Source organism: Pistacia vera, unplaced genomic scaffold (assembly GCF_008641045.1).
Source record: "Pistacia vera cultivar Batoury unplaced genomic scaffold, PisVer_v2 Contig320, whole genome shotgun sequence".
NCBI classification, from domain to species: domain Eukaryota; kingdom Viridiplantae; phylum Streptophyta; class Magnoliopsida; order Sapindales; family Anacardiaceae; genus Pistacia; species Pistacia vera.
In genome coordinates this window covers 1102238-1129697 of record NW_022196136.1, presented here as the reverse complement: position 1 = coordinate 1129697, position 27460 = coordinate 1102238, and the positions used below count along the sequence as shown (strand labels likewise).

General features: G+C 33.1%; 2 protein-coding genes across 2 annotated transcripts; both read right to left on the bottom strand.

Moving 5' to 3' along the window:
- Nucleotides 1-5297: 5297 nt before the first annotated feature.
- On the bottom strand, nucleotides 5298-9317 carry LOC116137182 (ankyrin repeat-containing protein NPR4-like). Its single transcript, XM_031422869.1, has 5 exons — nucleotides 9065-9317; nucleotides 8312-8794; nucleotides 6581-6727; nucleotides 6022-6473; nucleotides 5298-5941 (listed from the first exon to the last, which is right to left on the bottom strand). The coding sequence occupies exons 1-5, from the start codon at nucleotides 9159-9161 to the stop codon at nucleotides 5321-5323; spliced, it is 1800 nt and encodes a 599-aa protein (XP_031278729.1). The 5' UTR covers nucleotides 9162-9317; the 3' UTR covers nucleotides 5298-5320.
- Nucleotides 9318-23843: 14526 nt separating this feature from the next.
- On the bottom strand, nucleotides 23844-24752 carry LOC116137058 (acidic leucine-rich nuclear phosphoprotein 32 family member E-like). The gene is made up of 4 exons (XM_031422747.1): nucleotides 24667-24752; nucleotides 24462-24572; nucleotides 24217-24351; nucleotides 23844-23955 (listed from the first exon to the last, which is right to left on the bottom strand). Exons 1-4 carry the CDS (start codon nucleotides 24750-24752, stop codon nucleotides 23844-23846), a joined length of 444 nt encoding a protein of 147 aa, XP_031278607.1.
- Between the last annotated feature and the right edge of the window lie 2708 nt (nucleotides 24753-27460).

Below are 27460 nucleotides of genomic sequence, written 5' to 3'. Positions count from 1 at the left end.
GAAAAAAAAAATATATAATGAAGAAATCAAACGTTTTTAGACCAAATCAAATAATAGAAACAAAAACCATGTGAAAATCAAAACTCTTGGCAAAAATAGAAAGTTTTTAAAGAGACAGATTAAGGATTTCAAAGGGTAAAAAAAGAGATTTGGATGATTGAAAGGGAAAACAAAAGAATGAAAATGGAGAAGAATTGAGAGAGAGCTCACAGAGAATAGAGGTAGAGGCGGCGGCTTGTGGCTGGATATGGAGATGGAATAGGGCGGTTTATGTAAAAATGTGCACGCCACGCCATCCACCGTCACAGCCGCAACCTAGCCTACTCCTCACCGACTGGTACGTGTATTATCAGTAAGCTCATGAAAACAAGAAAATAAAAGAAGACGAAAAATGCCAACCCACTTGCAAACGCAACAGCCACAGAGATTGTTGATAATAAATTAACCAACTTCCAATGACAGTGACGGCTGGGTTGGTATAATATTTTTGTACGGAGAGAATATTTTAATTCTTCAGATTCTTTTAAAGTTAAAAAGAAATTCAGATAAGGATGGTCAAAGGGATAATTTATTATTAAAAATTATTAAATACCAAATATTATATTAGTCAGTTCTTCTTTTGCTTTGCAAGGGATAAGACCAAGACTCCGTAACGCTATCAACTACCCCACCATGCCGCATCGGCGTGTGATTGTCAAAGAAAATTTGTATTTTTAACGTTAATCCTATTAATTCTGTCAGTCATCATCACTAATTTAGCAGCAAAGTATTCATTTTTTTATTGATGCTAGTCATCTCTCCCGGTCTTATGTGATACGTGTATGGTTTGTTTACACCTGTTAGGTTTCTTTAATTTAGCATACTTATTTTTATTTGTTTTGGTTGGTTGAGTTGAAAAGATTGGTGGGTGAGAAAAAAAATAAAAAAAGTTGACTCTTAATTAAGGCAATTTTGTGATAATCTTGTGGTTTAATTGCAAATAAAATAAACTAGTAGGGACTGAATAGGAGCGCAGAATTAAGAGGACTGAAAGGAAATTTTTATTAACTCTTTCTGTAAATTGAGTAACGGAAGAAATGGGCTGAATTTATAGTCCTAAGGCCAATTAAAAACTAACTAAAGAGCTTAAAAAGATATTAACCGGGCTTAAATAACAACACTCTATTTATTAACACGTGTGTGTACAATTTGGAAGCTTTAGGCCGGCCTCCCTTTTAGCAGACATCTGGGATTTCGATTGTCGATGGCCCATTTACTCCATTATGGACTTTGTCTTGGCCTCCCCATCCCCTTTTTTGTGGACTTTATTTAATTTGGGCTAAGTTTGATTTATTATTTAAATCAATCAGCCCAAATTAAATAAAGTCCCACCAAAATTCTTTCTAAATAATTTTTTTGTTTGCTAATATATAATCCAGTTAGGTAATTCGGAATCCAAAGACTGCACTCTCTATATGACTGTCTCCATCCAATCCAAGACGTCCAGACCATAGAGAATCAGGCTGTCTGGAGGGAATTTAATATCACTTTCTAAATCATTAAAGTTGCCCCTTGAAACTTGAATATACAACGGTAGAAATTCTAGGGTACCTTTGGTTCAGTATTTTGGATAGGATTTTGGGGATAGGATTAGATAGTTAGATAGGGTTATGATTACGATAATAGGATTTACAGAATATGTGTTTGGTTGAGTATTTTGACCTTAATATTTGTGTAGAATATTTGATTAATATATATTTTTTATAAATGATTTATTAATAAAATATTTTGTTGAATTTTGTTAAAATAATGTATTATTATATATATAACTTATCAAGTTACATTTTAATAATACTAAATATTTTATTGGTAATTTTGTCACCCGTAGATATTAAGAAATAAAAACTCATTAATTTCAAGTACTAATCCAACTGTTTAAAAATATCATATTAATACATATATGACAAAAGTACTAATTATCAACCCTTACAATCATTTTTACACGTACACTTCATTAACAACTACAAAAAAAAATGCAAACGTGTCATAAGTTGTCAAAAGAGAACGCGTGAAAAAGGGGAAGACTGCAAAAAAAAAAAAAAAAATTCAAACAGTCAAGCTGTTAGAAAAGTGTTGGAATAGGGTTTTGAAAATCCTATTATCTAAATATTGAATCAAACACTATTCTCAAAATCTGACTCAAAATATGGATGAAAATATTAATCCTGTCAGTCATCACTTTTTCCAAAGAATTAAAACGGAGTCAGCTGGTTTGGTTCCAAATTCTAAGAACCGGTCCATTTTGGTTTCAAATTCAAGGAATTGGGTGGTTTTGATCCGGTTCCCTCCAATTTTGGTGAGTATCAAACAGGTAATAATCACGTACAAATATTCAATTAAATGTACTCAATTTTCTTTTTTTTAAAAAAGGTTTTTTGTTTTGTAGAATTTATAATTTTGACCATACTTAAAATCATGTTGACTCTACAAAAATGAATTATTAATTAATATTTTTAACTTTTCTTCCTTCTTCATTTCCTTTTATTTTTTCTTATATTATCTTTTTCTTTTGGTTAGATATTCAAGAAATGCTACTCCTTTGGATTACAAAATAACATGATGCTCATTTTATTTTTATTTTTATTTAAAATTCTTTTCTTTTAGCTTTCTTAATTGATGAAACATCATGAACTATAAGTTTTTGTTGAGTTTAATAAATGGCTTTGAAATTGCAAGATTAAATTTATAGATTTTGATTTGAGTTTTCATTTAATCTTGTTTAAGTTGAGGTATGAGTTAATTAGTTGTTATTTTAAGTTAGTTTTGATAAATTTTGGTTAATTATTTAGTTAATTTTGTATGATTTAAAGAATTAATGAAACCATAAATTGTAAAGATTTGAGAATTTGGTTTAATTTTGATATATTGATAAATTGCTTGATATTTAGAGTTGAATTTGATAAGTTTTTATGAGTTTATAAGTTGAATTTTATTGGATTAGTATAAATTGTTTGAAAAATCTAAATTATAAGATTTGGAGCTTCGGTTTATAGTTGATACTTTGACCCTACTGATTAAAAATTCTAGCTACATCCCTAATACCCAACCTGCTCACCCCTAATCGTGGTTAGCAAAGACGTGACTTATGCGTATAAAAAGCAAAACTGCATGCAAACTAAAATTTGTGTTCCAAGTAGATAGTTGAAATAAACTATAGTAGAGAATAATTTACATGTTGTATTTGCCTTAAATGATATCATTACTACTAATTAAACTTGTTGATTAAGAAAAAAATGTGGTATAAATTGAAATTGAAATTAATTTTGTTTTTCTTTTTGATAATATTGTAATAAATTAACTATTTTTTCATTTCTATATATATATTAAATACCGAACTCATTGCACAAGTTTCTGACATTAGGAAAATCTATATAAATTTCTTATAAATATTTCATATCATTTCTTTGTTTATTTTGTTTAATGTTTTTAATATAATTTCTATATATATTTCTTATAAATATGTATTCTGGGCTGCTGTTCTGGGCAGGAGAATTTACTATTTTAGGCTGCTACAATCACTGTTTTGGGCCTGGGGTTCTATTGTTTCTGGGCTACAGTTTCATTGTTTTGGGCAGGTGTTTGAGGCAAAAATCTTCACTTCTTCGGCTCCTCTTTTACTACTGTTTTTGGGCTAGTGTTTCTCTATTTTTAAGGCTGCTTTAACCCGTCTTTGGGGGTTGATGTTCTAATGTTTCTTGGTCGCTTGGCCATTATTTCATGTTTTTGGGGCTGTTTAGCAAAAAAATTGGGCTTGTTTCTATTTTGGGCTGTGATAACTAGTGTTTTGAGGCTGCTGTTTTACTGTTTCTGGGCCACTGTTTCATTGTTTTGGGCGAAAATCTTCACTACTTCACTAATTTTCGGCTGCTTTCACTATTCATCTATTGCTTCTTCGGCTCTTCGGGGATGCTGTTTTACTGTTTTTGGGCTCTTGGAGCATTGATTCTTAAACATGTCAAAAAAAATTTCGATCACTGGTTTTCAACAATCGGCCACCCATTTTGGCCACAGTACTAGTTAAAACATCTAAGAGTGTGTTTGTTTTAGTATTTTGGATAATATTTTTGAAAAAGTAAGAGTTGAATGGTAATAATGAGGTAGGATTTGAAAATTAACAAAAACGCTTCCTTAGGTTTGTTAATTTTTAAACACCCCTGTAATAAAAACATTAAAAAGTACAAAAACACCCCCACCCACCTATTAAATACCTGTAGTCGGCCACCACTGTCGGAGGGTGGTCGGAGTCGCCGTATTAGAGCATGACCGATTGGATTTGGCCGGTCATGCACCAAGATGACATTTTCTAAGCTAGAAAAGGCCAAATCTAACCATTAATGACCTGATGTGGCCGCGTTTGGTCATCGTTGACGACTAGCTACGGACAAAGATCTGGCCATCAACGGCCAGATATGTGGTTGTAGATTTGGCATTTTCTAGCCAAATCCATGGTAGATCTGGTCGGAAAAGGCTATATCGACGCACTACCGGCCATATCCAACCAGTAGCGTGCCATTATATCACATTCCAGCCACCTTTCGATGGTGGTGGTCAGAATCTGGCAAATGTGGATAGGTGGGGGTGTTTTTGTTAATTTCTAAACTTTTTTGGGGGATATTTAGTTAAATTAACAAACTTATGGGGTTTAAAAATAATTGAATAAAATATAATAGTATTTTAAGAATAGGGAAACAAATGTGTATTTTGGAAATAATAGAAATATAATAGGGAAAAAAAATGCACCCTAATTTTTTTTTAATTTATTAAACGATAATATATAATAAAAAGGCCTTAAAAATGAAGGACCACCAATATATGGTTTGATTTTAGTTAATGGAAGAGAGAATTTCTCAAACAAATCTTCTTTGTGGGTTTATCCTTTAGTTTTCTTGTTAACGATAAAATTATATTAAAAACATTAAACAAAATAAAAGAGCTGCATCTTTCGATTTACTAATAACCACCTCCACCGTCCTTCTCATGACCACGAGTTCCCCATTCAAACAAGATGACTCATGGATATTAATATTTGATATTTAATTATATTGAAATTCTGTGTATTAATCTTTGATATTTAATTGGACTTATATTGATTTTTTATTCCCAACATGTTATATAGTCATATTGTACTATAATGTATGAAAAATTTATAACGAACCTATCAATTACAATTTAACCTCCACTACCTGCAACAATAATTACTTAAAAGGAAAAAAATTATTGAACCGAAAAACTTAATAAATATAAACAGGTTCCGATGATACAATACAATAGACTTTCAAGGTCAAACAAATCTGAACATGGGTTTACTTGGTTTAAACAAAAACCTAGAATGATATGTTGAACAAAATATATCTCCTAGAAGAGGATACTGCAATAGAACATATAGAGTGGCTGGTACAGACGTAAATACAGTAGTAAGCATCGTGACACAATTTAATCTATCATGATAAGCTAATAAAAGAGTTGTGCTAAAAGCTACCATCATGGTGATTATGGATACAAAGAGTGTAGAGAGTCCAACCATCAATTTAAATGGTAAAGACTCCAAAAAATCATCTTCTGTATATCGCGATGTAAGGATCGACAAAAACATCAGAATAGAAATAGAAGACGAGGATAATGCGATTACATCTGATATGACAAAAACTTGAAACCATGTCTCTTTCAGATGAATAGGTAATCCTTTGCTACTATCGTTACCGCCTGGTACACTAAAAACTGCTGCAAAAATTATAGTGGTAATGATTGTTGCAACAAGCATACATGAGTTAGCGGTATGCTTCATCCATTGTTCTCCGCTTTTCAATAACTCTTTGTGCTCTTCAGTGAATAACACTTGAGGTGTTTGGCCTTTTGAGTTCTTCTTTTCTCGAAAGGAAGGTTGCACCATTTTTCCTATCTCCTATAGATATCAAACATGTTACAGTTTGAAATATGACAATTGAAATTAGGACAATAACTGGATTCAGAAAATTTAATTACCTTAGACCATAATAATTCTCTCTGCATTTGTAGAGCTGCACCTGATAAGATACCAATTCGACTTGGATGTGGTAATTTTGCAGCCAAATGCAACATATTGTTCTGCTCCTTATCTTCACAAGTCATGAACAACTTCTTACTTAAACCTATCTCATATATTAGATTGAAAACATTGGCATGACGGTGTAAAACTGCAATATGAAACATAGTGTAACCATTTTCATCAAATTGATTTATCAAACTAGGATAACGGGAAATGAGCTCAGCCAAAAATTGGGAATTTCCAAATTCTGCTGCCTCAAAGATGATTCGTGAAGGTGTTTGTGTTAGTTTATCTAGCTCCGCATTCGAGACATGTTGTTTTAACATTTCTTCCCATAGGCATTTGACTAATTGAAGAGCTTGAGTTGATTCGAAATCCTTGCTGTGATTCAACTTCATTAATCCTGAGACTAAGAATTAGATCATGCAATAAATTTTGTACTAATTAATTTAATGGTTGACTAAAATCATAGATAAAAAAAAAAAAAAAAAAAAATTAAGTGTTGAAGAAACTAACATGAGTTGATAAGCCTTCTGAATAGACCTTGATTGTTGTCAGAAAATATTGAAGGTTTTCGAGCCAAAACATGTAAGGCAGTCTCAGAATTTCCATCACGAGCCGTAGCTAATTTGGGATCACCCTTTAGCATTTTTAATGCGAGATCTGAACAATTCAATAAATTAATTGTAAGCAAAAAATTCGAATGTTAATATTTAGCTAGCTTCTTTAAATTTTTTTTTGAACGTTTTATATTGTTTTGAGAGTTTTTTTTTTTTTTTTTTTACCATATTTTCTATTTTAATTTTTTTTTTTTTTTTTATTGTTTGATTTTCAATTATGTATTTTTCTAATTTAAAATTATCTTTTTGCAGAAAATTTGTTTTCGAAAATTATGTGCATAGGGTAAAAACCTGCTGAAAACTTAGCTATTTTAAAAAATTCCTTAAGTCAAGGTAGGGTACTAAGGCAGTTGGCTTTATAACTTTTTGAAAGAATTAACAACTTTTTCCCACCCAAATAATGGCTTAATAGCACTTTTTCACCAACAAACTTTTAAAATACCATTTTCCCACCCAGAAATATACACTTTTCGATTCAGTGGCAAGCGGAGAGCAAACTCGGTCCATGCTATTAGGGCTTTTAAAGAAAGGAGGCCGTTGAGTCTTTTGGTGGTTGAAGGTTGGATTTTTGTGATTATGATTGGTCGGTGTTTGACTTGGGAGCAGCGAATGTGCAAACACTAATTGTTCGATTATCGACAATTAACAGAGTCAGTAGGAGTAAGGGTTCAAGGGGTTTTGGTGAGTGATGAACATGGGAGAGAATGGTACTAGTGTGGAGTCTCAAAAATGACAAAATCAGCCAGTGATTGGTAGGGTAAGTGGGAAAATGTCATTAAAAGGTGTAATTTGGGTGGGAAAGTGGTATTGTAAAATTCTATAGGTGGGAAAGAGTCATTAAACCATTATTTGGGTGGGAAAAAGAAATCGTTGACTCCTTTTTTAAATAAGAAAACTTGTCAAGAAATATTACTGTATTATTATTTGGAATTTATGTTTATGTTATATATAATAAAAATAATTATGTGTTATCATATGTTGCACTAACATATAAATAAAGTGATATTATATGATAGTGACAATATCACATATAATAACATTTTACTTCAATATATAACATAGGATAAGTTTTAGAATGAATATTATTAATCAAACCATCACTGGTGGCTCAACGGTCAACTAGAACTCTCAAGTGTATTATTCAATATGTCATAAGTTCAGTCCACCTGGATTGCTAATAGGGGTGCCACGGAGGGGATTTACCTGGCTATCAATTTTAAGGTTCAGGAGTTTAATTGAAGTATGCATAAGTTGACTTAGACACTCCCGATCACCAAAATATAATCCAAAATTCCTAGGCTACCATATCAATTTGTTATTTCCATGTCAATATTTTATAAAAATACATGTATATCACTTGTGATAAAGTTTAATATAAGAGTTAGGACGTTTAATATTAGTTTTTTGAAATGGTTGTTTATGAGCATACTTTAAAAATATTAGAAGACAAAAAAGTTTATACACATTAAAAATTGATTTTTTTTATAATCTTTTTCTATATAATATATATCAAAATAAGTAAATTTTTTATCTTATAATGCTTTAGACATGTACACTTAAGACATATATTAAAAAATAAAAAAAGTTAATCTAAAGAAAAGAAGTGAATTGGAATATGTAGTCTTACCATATAAACCATTGGTGAGACAAGTGAAAAATAGAGCAATTTCGTCCTCCCACTGGAAAACATGTTTCGCTTGAGATAATTCGTATAAAAAAGATGCCATCTCCCCTTGTGCTAACAGAGCAGCCAAAAACACAGGCATCATCTTTTCACCACCTCGGATTGTCAAAAGACTAGGATTCTTCTTCAACATAATCCTAGCGATATCAGTAGCTCCTGCTGCAGCGGCGCAACAGAAGGCCGTATTTTCTTTTTTGTCCTGCAGGGTCAGGTCTTCCGATTGGATCAACTTTATTAGCTCCTCTACAAAGCCAGTTTGTCTGGCTCCTGCCGCAATATGAAGAACAGTTTCGTGTCCCTTTGTGATACCAGCACACAACATCGTAGGATCTTTTTCTAACAATTTTTTGGCACTTTTCCAGTCACCTTTTAATGCAGCCTTATGAAGAGGCACACAGTTGTTGAGATAAAGGTTTGAATTTTCTCCTGCATGTGCAAATTCAATAGACGAAAACAATTTATAAAGTGTTTGACTTATAAACATGCATGCAAACTTAGAGAGAGAGAGAGAGAGAGAGCATCAAGAATATGGGATTTGTGCTTAGGTTTAAATAAAACATTCTTCGTACAAAGAGGAAGAGAAATATTTATTATTGTAATGGACTCATGTACTACTTTCAGCAAACCTCAAGGACGAAAAATACTATTATCCCTGAAAGAATATGCGAAAGAGCAAGTGAAAGAGAGTGAGCTCACTAGAAAGGAGATGAAGGGAAGGCTGCCTCTGTCTTTGTTCATGAGTTGAAGTCCCGTTTGGTGTTAAACGATGAACATCTATTTGTGAATCACCCATTTTCTTCTTCAGAAAGAATATCTTTGAAAAGAGTTGGTTAATTAACTCTAGAAGACAAGGTTACTAGGGTTGTCTTTTATAGATTATTTTGTTGGGGCTAGATCAGTCACTCTGTGGAATTTAAGGACACAACATTCTACTCATCGGTGAACAGACTCTAGTGTGGATACTTTAGAAAAAGGCCTTATCACTATTTGTGACCACTGACCTCATCTATGTTACCATCATCACTTAGGTTTGGTGAAAAAACGTGAACCTCAAAGTTTAGTGTTAATGGGGTTTGTAAATTCGAGTTTGGAAGGATGTACTTTGAGCCTTGTTATTTCCCGTAAGTAAAAGATACGATTCAAGCAGCTCCCACCAGTATGATTTTTGAATAATTTCTGAAATGGGTTTTTTCTAAGTATACCCAAACATAATATTTAGTTGTAACTGTTAAAGCTACTAGGGGGGGTTTATGAAATTAACCCATTATAAAATTCTTTTAAAAGTTAAAATTTTAAAAACTATATTTATTTTTATAGAGTTTACGAAATTTAATAAAATCTATTCCACATTTTGTGGAAAAATACCATTATTATATTTATTATCATTAACTTTGACTTGCAACAGTTTGTGTTTACTGACGAAGACCTCACTTTATTATTGTTTTTTTCAGCGAATCATAAATAGAGAAAATAAAAGTAAATCTGCTTTACATATGAATAAAGATTAGGAATCAAAGAAAAATATATAAAGTAAATAGAAATATTCGCTTGTTGGGTCCAGTAGTGGAAGCAACATTTTAAGGAAATTGCAATGAAATTTCTTTGAAAAGACAGAAAGCAAATGGTGACTGGACCTACGATGTGGAAATTAAAATGGTTTGGTCTATTGTAAAATTCTGAATGATTTGGCCTCTTAATCTATGTCACAACTTATGTTACAAGTTCACCTTATCAACATTACTAATTTATTATTTACATTTTTTATTGATGTTACAAGTTCACTTTATCTCAACCACAAGCATTATTTTTTCTTTCTTTGGGGATGTTGACACCATTTTTTCTTTTTCTAGGCTATAATTTATAGGCTACTGTGTCACTTTATTTGCGTACAAGGTGGGAAATGATTTTTAGTCCTTACTATTTTTTTTAGCTCGTTCTTTTTACTTTAGGTAAATATATAACTATAATACAAGTTTTATTTTTCTTCTTCCATATTTTAATTTCAAAGCTTTATAGTTTCAGTTATCAAAAAATTAAATAAAATTTAGGTTACTAAGAATTCATAATTTCACTAGTAATTTGAAGCTCATGGTAATTATCAAAATTACTTTATATTTCTTCTTAACAACATAAATTAAATTGATATTTGGGAAAACAGTTGAGAATTATATTGTCTAAATAAAAAAAATAAAAAATAAAAAATTGATCATATAACCAAAAAATGAATAGATTTGAATCAAACAAGGTATTTGTGTTAATTTTTTGAGTATTTTTAAAGCTGACAACTTTAGAAATAGAGGAGATTAAAAGACTTCAAATCTAGAGCAAAATAATGAACATATTGATAAATTTTTTCTAAGATTTTTGAATATATATGAGAACCTTTGTTAACGTTTTTTTCTAAGTACTTTATACCCCTATCTACAGAGAAGATGGGAGCTAAAGTAAAAAAAATATTTGGCAAAAATCTTCACTATTTTGAGGTTGTTGTTAAACTGTTTTGGGATACTGTTTAGGGATGGCCGTTTTTCATGAACCAACAAGGATTCATCCCCGACCCGGACTAAATGGGGCGGGGAATCCCCGAAAATTTAGGGATGGGATCAGTGATGGTCCTCATAAAATTCCTCGACGTCGAGGACAGGCTAGGGAAGAGGATTCGTCAATCATGGCCTGACCCGCCCCCATGGAGACCCGCCTTGTTATTCATTTATTAAGAACTTTATGTTTTTTTTTTTCCTTTACTCGATTATATATAAAGTCAGGTCCCATGATTTAAGAATCATGGTTTTAAGTAATACATCTAAATTTATGATTTTTATTTTTATATACTTTTTAATATTTGTATTAAATTTATAAAAAAAATAATTTAAAGGAGGGAGTCTAATAATTAAATCGATGTATCATTATTTGTTGAATTTCACAAAATTCTCTAACCAATTGATGTCCCAACTTATTATTCAAGTTCACATGTCCCAAAAATAAATCAAATTAGATTATTACAAAACCAATATAAGAATATACACAATTGCTTAATGTTAACAACTTATAAGTTTCACAAATTCAATTATTTTTTAATTAATTAATTAATCAATTAATTATGATGTTAAACTTAATCAATGTTGGAAACTTGGGATAATGGGATTTGTCCCTTTCACAAATGAACTAATTTATTAGTTGTAGTGGATATAGTGATTTATGAATCAATTAATCAATTTACGTAGTAAATTATGTTAAGATTAAATATAGTTGTATTAATTTTATGAAAAATTAATTAATTAACATAGCTAACTAAGCCTATGCCTCCATACAATTGAATAATTAATTAGTTTATCTAGTAAATTATATTAAGATTGAATATAGTTATATTAATTTTATGAAAAATTAATTAATCAATAAGGCTGACTAATCCTAACATCCATACAATTGAATAATTAATCAAATTACCTAGCAAATTATGTTAAAGATTGAATAATTAATCAATGTATCAATTTGTTAAAGGACAAAACTACACCAAGATACTTGATTAATATTTATTAAACGGAAAAATTTGCATATAAAAATGAGCCACTATAATAAAATGCTAATCATAGCAAAAGAAAAAAAAAATACTAATTAGGAAAGAAAATGACATAAAAATTAATTCCATTTGATTATATTAATCATTTTTAGGATCAATTATTGATCCATATGGGGCAAAAAATCCCTGCAAAACCCCATTTGTCGAGTCGGGGTGGGACGGGGATGGGAGTGACTCCATCCCCACGGGGCCAGGGATGGGATTTATCCTCGTCTACGGGGACAAGTCAGGTATAGGGATGGGGTTGAAGTCGGGGACGAGGCCGGGGACCCCATTCCCCGGCCCGCGCCCATCACTAGTACTGTTTCACTATGTTTTGGATTGCTTTAACCACTCTTTTGGTGTTGGTGGTTTTCTATTTCTTGGGCCCTGAGCTATTGATTCCTCCATATACTGGAAGTTTTCTAGTCATCAGTTTCCGGCAACTAGTTGCATTTCTGTTATTGTACTATTCAATATATTTAAAAGTTCCTTAATACAAATAAATTCTAGAACTTGTTTAGTAGTTATTGAAACATGGAATACATGGAGAATGCTACATGTGATACTATAACATGTATATTAGAATTTTGCAAAAAAAATTCAATCAAATTAAAAACAAATAAGGGAAAACTTGTTACCTTAAGTCCTTAGCAACCTTAGAGACTTTAAATTTCAAGAGAAATTAAATAAAAGATTATCCACACTAAGGTAAAAGAAGAATTAGGCTAAAAGAGACATTTACGGTTCTTAGAAATTTTGATCTCTCTCTTAAAAATTGATATATCATTTTCTTTATATATGTAGCCTTGTAAACAATTCGATAATTGTTTTGGACTTCCTTAAACAATTCGTTGTTTTGGAGTTGTAAATGATTCCATAATTAATATGAAGTTATTAAACTTCTTTAAATAATAACATTTAATTAATATTTAATCATAATTAACAATTTAACTCTTAAATTATTTACATAACAATTTAACCCTTAAGTTATTTATATGATTACAATTACAACCCATTGTTAAATTCAATTTAATATAAAGAAAATGATTAATTATGAATTGAAATTCCATTTGATTTCATTCAGCATTTTAACTCTTAAATTATTCATAATAACTAATATAACACTCCATTGAATCTAATTCAATGATAATAATATAAATAACTTTATTACCTTTAGTAGGTGCTAGCCAACTTTGGATAATCAATTTTCTTTGGCTATTTCTCTATTCTCCTTAGTTTTTATGTGTGACGTCTTAGGTTTATAGTGGCCTAGCCGTGGGCCCAATATCATAGTTTATTCCGATATGTTTGGTCATAACTCTTTATAACCGAAACTCCCACCGATTATAGTAGGTATCTAGCAATGTTCGATAACCCCTACGTCACAATGAAGATGTATTCCAACGAACCATTTTATAATCATACGCACTGTGTAATCAAATCCTTCTGTTGTCTAATCCCAATTAAGAATGGATTCATGGTATGTCAAAATCTTTATCTTGATTTTATATTAAATTGAAAATCAATACATACGGAACGTGTTACCATGAAATAGCCTTTCAGGTAATATTTTATATACCCTGGCCGAAGATTTCCCTTTTCCAACGTATCTTAAGATTTGTCTAGGAACCTGATATTAATCTATACCAAGTCAACGGATCCCATTTTGACTATCTTGTCTTCACACATAAATGACACGTGACCAAATCGATTTATTAACACATGACATGATTAGCCTCGTGTTTACACACTATATGAATCATATGCGTTTATGCAAAATCCAACTATGATATCTCAAGTCTAATGAGTAATAATATACTAGTACGATCTTATGATGCATCATTGACTACATTTTAAATGTCCATGTGATTAATCACAAATGACCATATTCGATAAACAGTTCATTGACCGTTTATCCATACTAATGCTTTAGTGATATAACTTTTATAATCACCCACACTAATACCATCATATGATATTCAACAGAGGCATTCAGTATGCCTACTATGTAATATTATTGCCCAATTAATATTACCTATGTAAGGAATAATTTGATGATTTTAACCTTTTAAAGATTTGTATTATTTAGACATTTCATATGTATTACATATATATAAATGAAGCAATAAACCTCATGTGAAATAAGAACATTTTATTTTATTAATAAGATAAAATTGTATATACAAAATATATACATTAACATATATATATATAACATAATACCTTGAAACTGACGACACGATTGGTTTTTATGGCATACAGTAACAGTTATATATAAATTTATATTTATTATGATAAAGGTATATTAGGTAATTAATCATGTGTTTCTTTAAAAATTTTAGTGTCTAGATATAAGTTATGGAATTTTATTTTTTCTATTCAAAAGACTTATCTAAAAATAAGTGGTAATATGGGGGGGTAAGTTATGGAATTTTATTTTTTCTATTCAGAAGACTTATCTGAAAATAAGTGGTAATATTTGGGGGGGGAGGGGGGAGAGGCTTTTAAAAGTTTGTTGTGTTAATAAGTTTAACTTTCAAGACAATCACAAGAAAGAACACTATAAATTCTAAATACACCAACAATTTATTTTGTAATATTAAACCTTTATTTCTTGCATAAATCATCAATGTAAATTATCATTATCATTGAAATTGTTTGTTTGATGCAAACATACTTTCATTTTTTCAATTTTCACAACAGTTAAAAGTGATATTTCGATTCTAAAATTGAAATTGAAAAAGGGGTGTAAAGAAAAATTCTAATAAAATAGGGTTTAAAGAGAAGTTTTTAAATATAAAATTAATGTATTTGGTAATAGAGGATGGGGGCTAAAAATCACTTTCCAAAGACTTAAATGAAAAGTGGGAAAAAACAAACAACTCCTAAGTTTTTAATTTGGAAGAATCAATGTAGAATATTTAAACTATATAATAAAATGAACCGTAATGGTACAGAGAAATTATAAAAAATAAAAATAAAAATAAGAAAGGTGACACTTAAACAAAGGGAGAAATTATTTAAACCTAGTTCTAACATATTTAAATAAGTGCCGCTTCCTAAGTTATAATAATATTTGATAATTTACAATAATATTAGTGAAAATTATACCTAAAAAAATATATTTCAAAATATGTTACCCAAACTTCTTTATTTTTTTTCCTTGAAATGCTGAGGATTTGTAATTCTTTTAGAAATATATCATAATTTTTTAAAATTTATTTTCTAATCTTTCAACAATGACTTGACCTCATGTTTTTCTGAATTATACTGTAATTGGCTGAAAACCTCATATTTTAATGTTCAACTATAAAACTCATGCCCCCACATACCTTGGAAATTTTTTCAATCCCCTTCTAATCGTATTTTTAACAATAAACGCCCTTTATTTTATTTCATAAAAGCTGACTCAATACACATGGACGTCACTTTTTAAAAGTTTTCTTTTCTCTGTTCCTTTTTCTCTCAAACCCCCAATTTACTTTAAGCTTACTCTTTATATAGCTGCATTGGCAAAACAAACAATATATTTTATAATTCCAAGAATTTTTTTTTTTTTTTTTTTTTTTATCTTAACTCGGCCTTCTGTTTGCTGCCGCAGCTGGAGCTATTGAAATCGCGACGATTATGTTGAAAACAAATCCAAGTTTATCGACAATCCGAATGTGTAACAATATGGCACCATTGACCATTTTATATGGCTGCTCTGTTAAGGACATGACATCATTTTTATATGCTAAAGCTAAACATGTTTTGACAAGGGAGGACCAAATTACTCTACTTTTCACTTGTCTGAGTACTGATTTATATGGTAAGGGTACGTCCAATTCCATTCTATACATCCTAATTTTCATACATAAGTGATATGTATATTTCCATATTATATATACTGACATATAAATAATAAGATAAACAATACACTACATATAAAAACTACTCTTTATAAACTAATATGACAAACCTTGTATATTTGATACATAATTTGTACATCTTTCTAAGAAAAATTAAGACTAGTTAGAATCATAAATTATTTCTATATGCTAAATTTGCATTCAATTCTTTTGCTTATATAGTTGAATTGCTCAAATCTCGCATTGATTTTGCTAAAGAATAGTCCAGAATTAGCTGTGGCTCGTGATGAAAATTGTTAGACAACCATACATGTTTTAGCCCGAAAACCTTCAGTATTTGCAAATAGAAATCAAGGACTATTGAGCAAGCTTTTCAGCTCATGTTAGTTTTAATTCTCCAACACTTCGATTTATCATATCTCTGAATTGACTCAACATAAAATTTATTGCCCAGATTCTTAGTCCCAGGAATGAAGTAGGATTGCAACAAGGATGTGGTATCAACTCAAGCTCTTCAATCAGTGAAATGTCCTTGGGAAGAAATATTAAATCAAGATGATTTGGAGTAGGCGAACCTAACTAAAACTCCTTCAAATCTCGTGTTCGATGCAGCTAAACTGGAGAATTCCGAATTTTTGGTTGAGCTTACTAGCTGCTATCCTGATTTGGTTTATGAATTAGATGAGAATGGTAACAACATATTTCACATTACAGTTTTGCACCGTCATGTCAATATATTCAATCCACTATATGATGTAGGCTTGACTATAAAAGTGGTGGCGAGTGGCGACCATTGAAGATTTTGAGCGCAATAATATGTTGCATTTAGCTGCAAAATTTCCACACCCAAGTCTAAATTTGGGCTTTGGGTGTAGTAGATTTAGGCTTCTCCCCTTCAATTTTTTATCCCTTTTATAAAGGTTTGCAGTTACTGGTGTCCAGTGGAGTTGCATAATGTTAATTCCTTACTTGATAACTTAAATTTTTAGGTGGGATGACAATCAAAATTTAAAGTTGGAATCCCTATATTCAACTGGATAAAAGAAAAATGGAAAAAATAAAATAAAATCTAAGGGTCCGTTTGTTTAATTATTTTTCACTATCATATCCCTATCCTACCCAAAATATACATTTGTTTCCCTTTCTAAAAATCACATTTTATTTTATTTAATTATTTTTAAACCCCATAGGTTTGTTAATTTAACTAAACATCCAAAAAAAGTTTAGAAATTAACAAAAACACCCTCACCCACCCACATTTGCCAGATTTCGGCCACTATCACCAACAGATGGTCGGAATCTGGTATAAAGGCTCACTATTGGCTGGATCTAGCTGGTAGTGTGTTAATCTAGCATTTTTCGACTAGATCTACCGTGGATCTGACCGAAAAATGCCAGATTTACTGTCAGATCTTTGGCCGTAGCTAATCGTCAACGACGGCCAAGATATGGCTGTCGTTGACCATCAACGATGACCATATCTTTGGCCGTCGTTGACGACTAGATCTAGCTATTGACAACCAAATCTAGCCGTAGATCTGACATTTTCTTGCTAGATTCACGGTGGATTTGGCTAGAAAATGTCATATCGGTGCACAACCGACAAAATTCAACCGATCGTGGGTCAATACGACGACTCTGGCCACCCTCCAACGGTGGTGGCTGACTGCTGGTATTTAATGGGTGAGTGAGAGTGTTTTTGTTAATTTTTAATGTTTTATTACATTGGTGTTTGGTAAATTAACAAACCTAGGGGACGTTTTTATTATTTCAAATCTTACCTCGATATTTCCACCCAACTCTTACTTTTCCAAAAATATTATCCAAAATACTAAAACAAACAGAGGAGGCCATTAGACTAATACCCATTTGAACCATCTTATATTCTTTTATGGGCTACTGTTTTATGTTTCTGGGTTTGACCTCTTATTTGCGGTTTGCCTCTACTCGTTGAGCCCTTTAATTTTCGTCCAAGGACAATAATTACAAAAAGAGTTTACTTAGAGATAATAGGAACTCAAAAAATAACACCATTCATGTAAAATTCATTACAAATGCAGCCGTATTTGGGAAATGTGGCTGCTTTTTGGTGTTGTCATCAAAACCCATTTAAGTTGAAAATAAACAATGTTTGATTATCTTCCCAATCACAACACCATTATGTGGCAGTTATCAACTGCACACGACAAAGCTCAAAGTTACATATGGCAAGCGAACTTCAAACTATTTTTTACAAGACTAGTTCCAGTCCTATAGGATTCAGGGTTTTATAGGATTCAGGTGATCGAGACGTATCGTGTATAGTATTGAAGGGAAACTATTTTTGATTAAAATATCATATAACTCGTCTTAATAACAAAGTCATTTTTAGTAATTGAACATATCGTAAAACGTAAATCTGCATGTATAAAATTCATGGCAAATCAACTCTCATTTAGTTAACGATAAAACTATGTGACACAATATGCAAAATGAAGTTGTGCTGGGAGGCCCAACCTCAAACTAAATCATTATTTAGCACAAGTTTTTTAGTGACCTGGAGCGAGGAATATATAAAATGGTAAGCCAAAATAGCTCAATAAATGGATAATTTTATAATAAACTATTTTTCCAAAAAATCCTTTTTCTTTTCTGAAATAATGTTTTTGTGAACATATTATTACAAATTTTACTCCCTCTTCCCAACACCAACTCGGAATATTTGAAAATGTTACCTGTGTATAAGGCTATGCAAGCGGCAGGCGCGCGCAGAAGCTGCTGTGGCTGAGACTTTCAGCGAGCAGTTGGTTTGCAAGAAAAAAAACCCAAACAAAATGTGATAAAAAAAATCACCAACACGTCCCAATCTCTCCAGAAAACTGCAGAAACAATAAACACCAAAAACCCACAAAAAATCTTGTGAAAAACACCAAAAATCAGATCACAAAAAACTTACAAGAGAGCAACCCAACACTATTTTGCACGGAAAAGCTGGGAGATTTTCATGCAAACCAAGACCAGGGTTTTGAAGAGCAGGACCAGACGGTTTGAACGGGACCAACCACGGCCGTTTCCGATCAGTAAAACGACCGAAAAAGCGACTAAAAATCTGCGTTTTTCACGAAATGTCAGGGCGATTTCCCGGCGAACGGGAAGTCCAATGACGACGGGCGAGGTACGGATGGAAAGAGGATTTCAAGAGCTTTCGAACGGTGGGTGGATCGAAGAAAACCGATGACGGGATCGTCCAGAATCGGGCCGGAAAAGTTCCGGCTGTGGAATAGAGTTCAGAGAAAAAAATTCAAAAACAAGGTACTTTTGTATGGTTCTGCAGTGGTTCCTTCCATAATTTCTTGTGTTGCATTGCCATTTGAATCTCCCGTCATCTATTTTGCAGATTGAGAAGAATAGAGGTAAACTAGACATGTCGACGGCCAAAGATATGGCCGTCGTTTTTTGTCAATGATGACCAAGATTTAGCCGCCGTTGACGGTCACATCTGGTTGGAAAAGACTAAATCGATGAATTACCGGTCAGTTTTGATCATGGTGTAGGCCATCGTACAGATCTCGGTTACCACCGACGGTAGTTGTCGTCGGAATCTGACAAGTATGGGTTGATAGAGGTGTTTGATCAAGACCCTAAACCAATTAATTAAAGAAGATATCTATCATGAGCATGGGTTTCGTTTGATCAAGACTTTCTTTCATGAAAATTTTACATTGGTCCTGCCACATTTTAACCAATTAATTAAAGAAGATATCTATCATGAGCCTTATAATTCTCTTTAATTTTGTTCCCCAGTGATAGTTGTGAAAAAGACGTTATTGCTATGCTTGTGAAAATGAGCTATAAAGCAGCTGGCATAAGCATAAGAATGCACCTTTTCATATTTTCTTTGTAAATGTAGTATGCTTATTAAAGAGAAAAAGAAGAGATATCGTATGAATGCTTCCCTTGATTAATCAAGGGAGATAAATAATTTGCCTTTAGCCAATACTATGTGAGATGTAAGACTTTAGCAATATTGCCTCGTCTTCTTATACTTCGTCATTAATTTAACAATATTTACGCTATTATATCAAATGTGTAATTACCTCGCAATAAACAGACTCTAAAAGGTAAAAGGAGTATGAAATAATTAAGAGGGTGTTTGTCTGAGCTTATGAAAATTAGCTTATAAGCAACAATTGCTTATAAGCTAAAATTAGCTTATAAGTACTTGTCGCTTATAAGCTAATTTTCATAAGCTCAGACAAACACCCCCTTAATATAACTAAGATTTCCATGAAAGTGAACTTGAAGTTGGGAATTATTGCCTTCTGTTACCGATGCTTTATAGTGTTGTTTTAGGCAAATTAGACCAAGTTGGAACCTGTATATGTTGGAATGAAGCTTCTTGACCCAGAAGATGATTCCGGTGACCTAATATAATTTGTTCCATAATTATATTTGCTCTTGTTTTTATATATTTTTCAAGCATAAAAACTCTCTCTGCTGAGTTTGATAACTCAGTTATAACTATGGTATATGTACTTCATACCAGAACTTATGTTAAAAGTGAATTCTGTTCTGAAAATGCTTGTCCTGCCCTTGGAAATTATTATGTATTTAAATGATCAAAAACCAATGTGAAGGCATAATGAATGTTGTACATTTCACTGTAATCTCGACATTTTGAATGTGGTCTTTAGGAGAATGCTACCAATCACAGCATGAGATATTTATGGTGGTGATCTATTAGGTTTAAACCAGTTCTGTACCTGTGGAAGTTTTGATGTGGGCTAGGGTTCTTTACGGTCATCAGTATGTTCTTTTAGATGCTATATAAACGAAACGGATAAATAAGTCGTTCGTTTTAACTTCTCCGCCTCTGGATTTTCATTGTTTATTTTGACTTATAACCCAAAATTGCTGTTGCTGCAGGTCGTAAATATCCTCCCCGTAAGAGGTGGACTTTCTCCGAAGTTTTCACAGGGAACGGTTTAGACCACGGAAAATTACCAAGTTGCGTGAAGGCTTGTTTCTAAATTTGATGCACTGGATTATGAGTTTCCATTGGCATTCTTAGAGTACACTTTGAATTGTATGGGAGTTTGACAATTAGCCATTGTATAAGTTTCTGAGATTTCGTTGCTGCTCTTTTTATCTTATTGACCAAAATTTTTCATGTTATAAAATAGTTGATATGATGGGCACAATTTTATAGTATTAAAGATTTTGAGTCTGATTGTTTTATTATTTCATATCCTATTCCCAAAATAGTTGTTTGTTTAATTATTTAGAAAATACTATTCTATTTTATTTAATTATTTTTAGACTCCTTAAGTTTATTAATTTAATTAAACACCCATAGAAAAAAAGTTTAAAAATTAATAAAAACACCCCCATCCACTCATAGTTGCTAGATTCCGGTAACCATTGTCGATGATAATCAAAATCTGTCACAATGACGTAGAAACGACCAGAACTGGTTGGTAATTCGCCGATTTGGCCTTTTTGGATCTGATCGAAAAAGGCCAGATCTGACAGTCAGTGATGGTCAAATCTGGCTTTTTTCGGCCAGATCTGTGGTGGATCTGGCTGTAGTTCTGATCTTATCTGGCCAGATCCGTGGGCTAGATCTGACTGGTCTGCATCATAACGCTATTTTTCGACTAGATTTCAATGGTGGTGGTCGAAATCTAGCATTGTAGGTGGGTGGGGGTATTTTTATTATTTTATAAAATTCTTATATATTGAGGTATTTAGTTAAATTAGCAAATCTAGAAAGTTTTTTTGTTAATTTTTAAATTTTATCTCATAATAATTACTCTATTCAACTATCCAATATTGTTCTCAAAATCCTACCTAAAATAACATACCAAGCTAATTGTTATTTCCAGATTTCTGGAGATATTTGTATAAATATTAAAATAAAAAGGGCAGGTAAAATGAAGGTGTTATTGGTTGACGAAAGGGCCAATAAAATAAACGGTTCAAGTGGTTTAAAGAATAAAGAGACCGTACATAGTGATAAAGTGGGAGCCCTGGAAAATATGCCAAATGTCTTGTGGGCCATGGTTAGCGAAGACGTTATTTATGCATGAAAAAAGCACAACTTGCATGCAAACTAAGCTACGTGAAACGTATTCTTGTGGTAATTTAAGAATTATATATTAAACTAAAATTATTAATGATAAAAGAATAAGAAGAGGATTAAATATCGTCTTTTGGGACTAATAAGAGTAATTTTAAAGCTCTTATGTTATTAATAATTTTAAAATTTCATAAAATTAGTTAAGGTAGCTCAATCAATTCAATGTCGGTTATTAAAAGGAAAAAAAAACAGCAATTGAACTATCAAATTCTAAAGGTCAAAACATGACGGCAGAGGGAGGAAAGAGTAAAAAAAAAAAAAAAAAAAAAAAAAAAAGGTAGAAAGAGAAAATAAAAAAGGTCAATCACACATTTTTACTTTTGTAATGTTTTGTCAGTCATCTTCAATTTAAGTTTTGGAGAGGAAATGAATAATTGCAGTTTTGGAGAGGAAATGAATAATTGCAGATTTACAGTGTATATCGTATTTGAAGAAAGTTAAATGTGTAATTAATATAGTATTATTTATAGAAGAATAGGATAAAAAAGGTGGAATATAATAGGATAAAAAAGGTGGAATAAGAGATTTCACCTTGATGAATAATTTTTATTGCTGCAACAATGGCCGCTCACTTGCTAGAAAGTCAGAAAACTAAAACGAGACGGAACTAAATGTGATATACTATATAGTTTTTTTAAAGATAATTGGATATTTTAACGGGTCAACAAAATTTAATTTTGCATAATACGTTGATGCTCCGTACATGTGACATCTATTGAGACACCTTTTTATTTTGCATGCTCTACACGTATTAATGGCTTTGATCGTAGAAAAAAACATCATCTTCCATTTCTTGTTCACTATATTTATATTTTATTAATTTCTCTACATGTGAAAGTCTATATTAGAAAAGGCCAAATCTGGCCGTCGAGGCCAGAATCTTGCCGAAAAATTGTGTTACGATACAAACCCGTCGGATCTGTGTCATAACACGTCGATTCGACATTTTTCGACCAGATCAGTGAATGATTTAGCCGAAAAAGGTCAGATCTGGTCGTCAAGGCTGAAAAAAGCCTGACAAAAAAAGCCAAATTGACGCGTTACGACATAGATCAGACGGGTCTGTGTCGTAACACAATTTTTCGGCCAGATTCTGACGGTGGTGGTCAGAATCTGGCACTGCTGGTGGTTGGGGTATTTTTGTTATTTTGTAAAATTTTTATATATTGAGATATTTAGTCAAATTAGCAAACCTGGGGGATTTTTTAAAAAATTTTAAATTTATAAAAAACTAAAATATTAAACTTTCAAGGGCATTTTAGTCTTTTCACTATTATCAAATGAAAATCACTAACAGAACATGACGGAAGGTATCTATTTATCGTTTTAAAATCTTTTAAGTATCAACTTGTTGTTTCGATAAACCTTAGGTATGCGTTAGTTGTTCTCCCATTAATGATTGCGAATAAATACAGTGAGATTAGAGTAAGAGACTTCCAAGCTAGAAATCAATATATCAGAGAGCATTAAGGATGTCAAATAATGGAGGACGTGCATCTAACGCCTATGGCTACTTTCGTGGTTCAACTTCAACAAACCCTGCCAATCCACCGTCTCCCCACATCCAAACACAAACAAAAACTGCCGCTAGCGCCATGTTACGGGGTTATGGTGGTGAAGGAAGCAGTGCAACATCATCAACTGTCTCCAATTATCAACATTCTTCTGCCTGGAACCACTTTGATAATAGACCACAAACTGCACCTTCATCAACACCACCAGCACCAAGTGCACCGCCGTATCCCACCACTGGAGCTTTCATGTTAACCACTCAACGGCTGCCTTAATTTCGATAATGGTTGGTTTAGATTTTTTGGATTTTTTTTTTTCTTTTTTCCCATCTGTCTCCCTTGTGGGCGTTCCAATCATCCAGCATTCCAGCTCACCCTACTCACAGCCACCATGACCATCATCATCATCTTCGTCATCTCCCTTGTGGGCGTTCTAGTCTTTGTCGTCTCCCTTATGAGCATTCGAGTCACCGAGCTTGCCGTATTCACTAGCATCATCATCTTCTTCATCATCTCTCTCCCTTGTGGCAAGTCGAGTCACCGAGCTGGCGGATCATAAGCACCAGCAGCATCATCATCTCCTTTGTAGGGTTTCCGGTCACCGAGTTTGCCATACCCACCCACCCGACTCATCATCGTATTCATCATCTCTCTCCCTTGTGGGAAGTCGAGTCACCGAGCTGGCCGATCCTAAGCGCCAGCAGCATCATTATCTCCTTTGTTGGCTTTCGGGTCACCGAGTTTGCCATACCCAGCCGACTCATCATCGTCTTCATCATCCTCTCCCTTGTGGGTAGTCGAGTCACCGAGCTGGCCGATAATAAGCACCAGCAGCATCATCATCTCCTTTGTAGGGCTTCGGGTCACCGAGTTTGCCATACCCACTAGACTCATCATCGTCTTCATCATCTCTCTCTCTTGTGGGAAGTCGAGTCATCGAGCTGGCGGATTATAAGCACCAACAACAGGGTTTCGGGTCACCGAGTTTGCCATACCCACACGACTCATCATCGTCTTCATCATCTCTATCCCTTGTGGGAAGTCGAGTCACCGAGCTGGTCGATCATAAGCACCAGCAACATCATCATCTCCTTTGTAGGGTTTCGGGTCACCGACTTTGCCATACCCAGCCGACTCATCATCGTCTTCATCATCTCTATCCCTTGTGGGAAGTCAAGTCATCGAGCTGGCCGATCATAAGCATCAGCACATCATCATCTCCTTTGTAGGGTTTCGGGTCACCGAGTTTGCCATACCCAGCCGACTCATCATCGTCTTCATCATCTCCCTTGCCGGCATTCGAGTCACTGAGTTGGCCGGTCATAAGCACCAGTATCACCATCGTCTTCCTCACTTGCGAGGATTGGATCACCGAGCTGGACGGTCATAGCACCGGCAGAATGGTTATCTCCCTCCCTTGCAGGGATTCGAGTCACCGAGCTTGTCATACCCATTCACATCATCATCATCATCATGCCTTTTAGGGCTTCTGATTTCACTCAACTCTATCTGAGTTTTTTTTTTTTATATTTTCACTTTCTTCTCTACCCATTATCAACTCTTTCCGAGTTCTTTTTTATTTTTCACTTTCTTCATTCTTATGTTGCGACATCTAAGTCCTATCTCCCTCGTGCGTGGGCGGTCAGCAGCCGCCATAAAAACTCATATAAAATACAAAAATTAATAACCGGTCTTTGTGGAATGTAATTTTAACGATTCTTTTATACATGATATTCTTTATTATTGATTAATGCACTTTATCCAATGCCATACAGGTTTAAAGATTGCCGGAGTGACAATTTAATTTAGTTCTGTGGTGAATCCAGTTCGATCCATTGTCGGCATTACTGGTTGAGCAGGTTTCTTCGTTTATGTAATATGTCCTCTATTTCAATTTGTATCTGTTGTTATGCATGAAATTGTATTATGTTACTTGATAGTTTTAAAATTGTCTTGAACTGAAAATTTGTTATTGGAAATCCGATCTTAGCCGCTTTTTGATAATTTCTGTTGTTGAAAATTTGTTGGAATTGTGACCTTACAAGCCCACTGTTGTGGCCACAATGGTGACCTGACCTTACAAGACCACTGTTGCGGCCACGGTGGTGGCCCCAAGCAAGGCCACCATTACCAGTCCCTAGAGCCCCACAACACAAGCTAAAGTTAATTTTTCTCAACCCAATCAATCAGAAACAATAATTAAACATCTAAGAATCAAACAGTCCAAAATAAAAAAAAAATAAAGCTTTGCTGATTGTTCTTCTAGGTCAAACTACGCACTCCACCCCTACCAACCAATGTGTTCTTCACCAGTCCCTAGAGCCTCACCCCACCAGCCTCCATATTTTTTGAAGCAGCTTTTTCCGCCGGCAACGGAATCGCACCGATCTAGGTGCGATCCAGGTTGAATAGATAAATAAACAAAATAAAAAAGAAAAAAAATAATAAATAAAATTCAACCAATTACAATGTAATTCATACGGGATGAAGTCAAAAAGTTAATATATAATTGAAAAAAAAAAGGAGATAAACTACAGGGTGCATATGTTTTCCTATTTTTGCCCTGTCCTATTCCTATCATTTTCAAAATACACATTTATTTTCCTATTCTGAAAATTTGTTAATTTAACTAAACACTTTCCAAAAAAAAGTTTAGAAATTAACAAAAGCACTCTTACACACCCACATTTGCCAGATTCCGGCCACCACCATTGAAAGGTGGACAGAATCTGGTATAATGGCGCACTACCGGCTGGATCTGACTGATAGTGCTCCGATGTAGCCTTTTCCAGCCAGATCCATCGTAGATCTGGCCAGAAAATACCAAATCCGTAGCAAACGCGGCTAGATTTGGCCATCAATGGCCAGATCTAGGGCCGTAGATCTGGCATTTTCCTGCTAGATCCATGGTGAATATAACTGGAAAAGGTCATATCGGTGCACTACCGGTCAGATCCAGCCTGTCGTGCCCTGATACGATGACTCTGGCCACACTTTGACGGTGGTGGCCGCCTGCCAGTAGCTAATGGATGGGTGAAAGTGTTTTTGTTAATTTTCAATGTTTTATTACTAGGGTGTTTTGTAAATTAACAAACTTATGAGGTATATTTGTTAATTTTCAAATCTACCTCGTAATAACTACCCAACTCTTACTTTTTCAAAAATACTATCCAAAATACTAAAAGAAACGCACCCACAAATTTTACCATATAATTTCTCAATAATTACAAAATCCTAAACATTTCAAAAAACAAAAAAAAGGCATTGCAAATAATAAAGGAATGCTCAAATCTAGTGAAGCTTCGAATCTTCAATTCCAAAACAAATATAATGAAGAGATCAAATGTTTTTAGACAAAATCAAATCAGTAAGAAAAAATATAAAGTCTTTAGAGAGACAGATTAGGGATTTGAAAGGCCAAAAAAGGAGTATAGGAATTTTTGGGTGAAATTTGGAGACAGGGAAAATTGAAAAACTTTTATAAAAGATTCAGGTGATCGAGATGTGTTGTTTATAGTATTGAAGGAAAACTATTTTTGATTAAATTATCATATAACTCATTTTAATAACAAAGTCAACTGAACATATCATAAAACTTCAAATCTGAGAGCAAGATTTTTTAGTCTCAACCCTATGAACAAGTACGTAAATCTGCATGTATAAAATTCATGGCAAATCAACTACACAATATGCAAAATGAAGTTATGCTGGGTGGCCCAACCTAAAAAAAAATCATTATTTAGCAGAAGTTTTGTAGTTACCTGGAGAGAGGAATGTATAAAAGGGTGAGCCAAAAATAGCTCAATAAATGGATAATTTTATAATAAACTTTTTCTTCCAAAAAAATCCTTTTTCTTTTCTGAAATAATGTTTTTGTAAACATATTATTACAAATTTTACTCCATCATCCCAACACAAAGATTAATTACACCAACTCGGAATATTTGATTACACCAACTTGGAATATTTGAAAAATGTTACCCGTGTAAAAGGTTATGCAAGCGGCAGGCGCGCGCAGAAGCTGCTGTGGGCTGGGACTTTTTCGGCAAG

Bases quoted from the DNA above. Each gene is read 5' to 3' on its own strand.
- LOC116137182 (XM_031422869.1), bottom strand. From the start codon at position 9,161: ATGGGTGATTCACAAATAGATGTTCATCGTTTAACACCAAACGGGACT. The intron at 6,728-8,311 runs GTAAGACTACAT...TGAATTGTTCAG, and splicing joins TCTCACCAATGGTTTATATG to ATCTCGCATTAAAAATGCTA. The intron at 5,942-6,021 runs GTAATTAAATTT...TGATATCTATAG, and splicing joins GAGAATTATTATGGTCTAAG to GAGATAGGAAAAATGGTGCA.
- LOC116137058 (XM_031422747.1), bottom strand. From the start codon at position 24,752: ATGGTGATACTGGTGCTTATGACCGGCCAACTCAGTGACTCGAATGCC. The intron at 24,352-24,461 runs GTGACTCGACTT...ATAATCCGCCAG, and splicing joins GCTTATGATCGACCAGCTCG to CTCGATGACTCGACTTCCCA. The intron at 23,956-24,216 runs GTGACTCGACTA...ATGATCCGCCAG, and splicing joins GCTTATTATCGGCCAGCTCG to CTCGGTGACTCGACTTGCCA.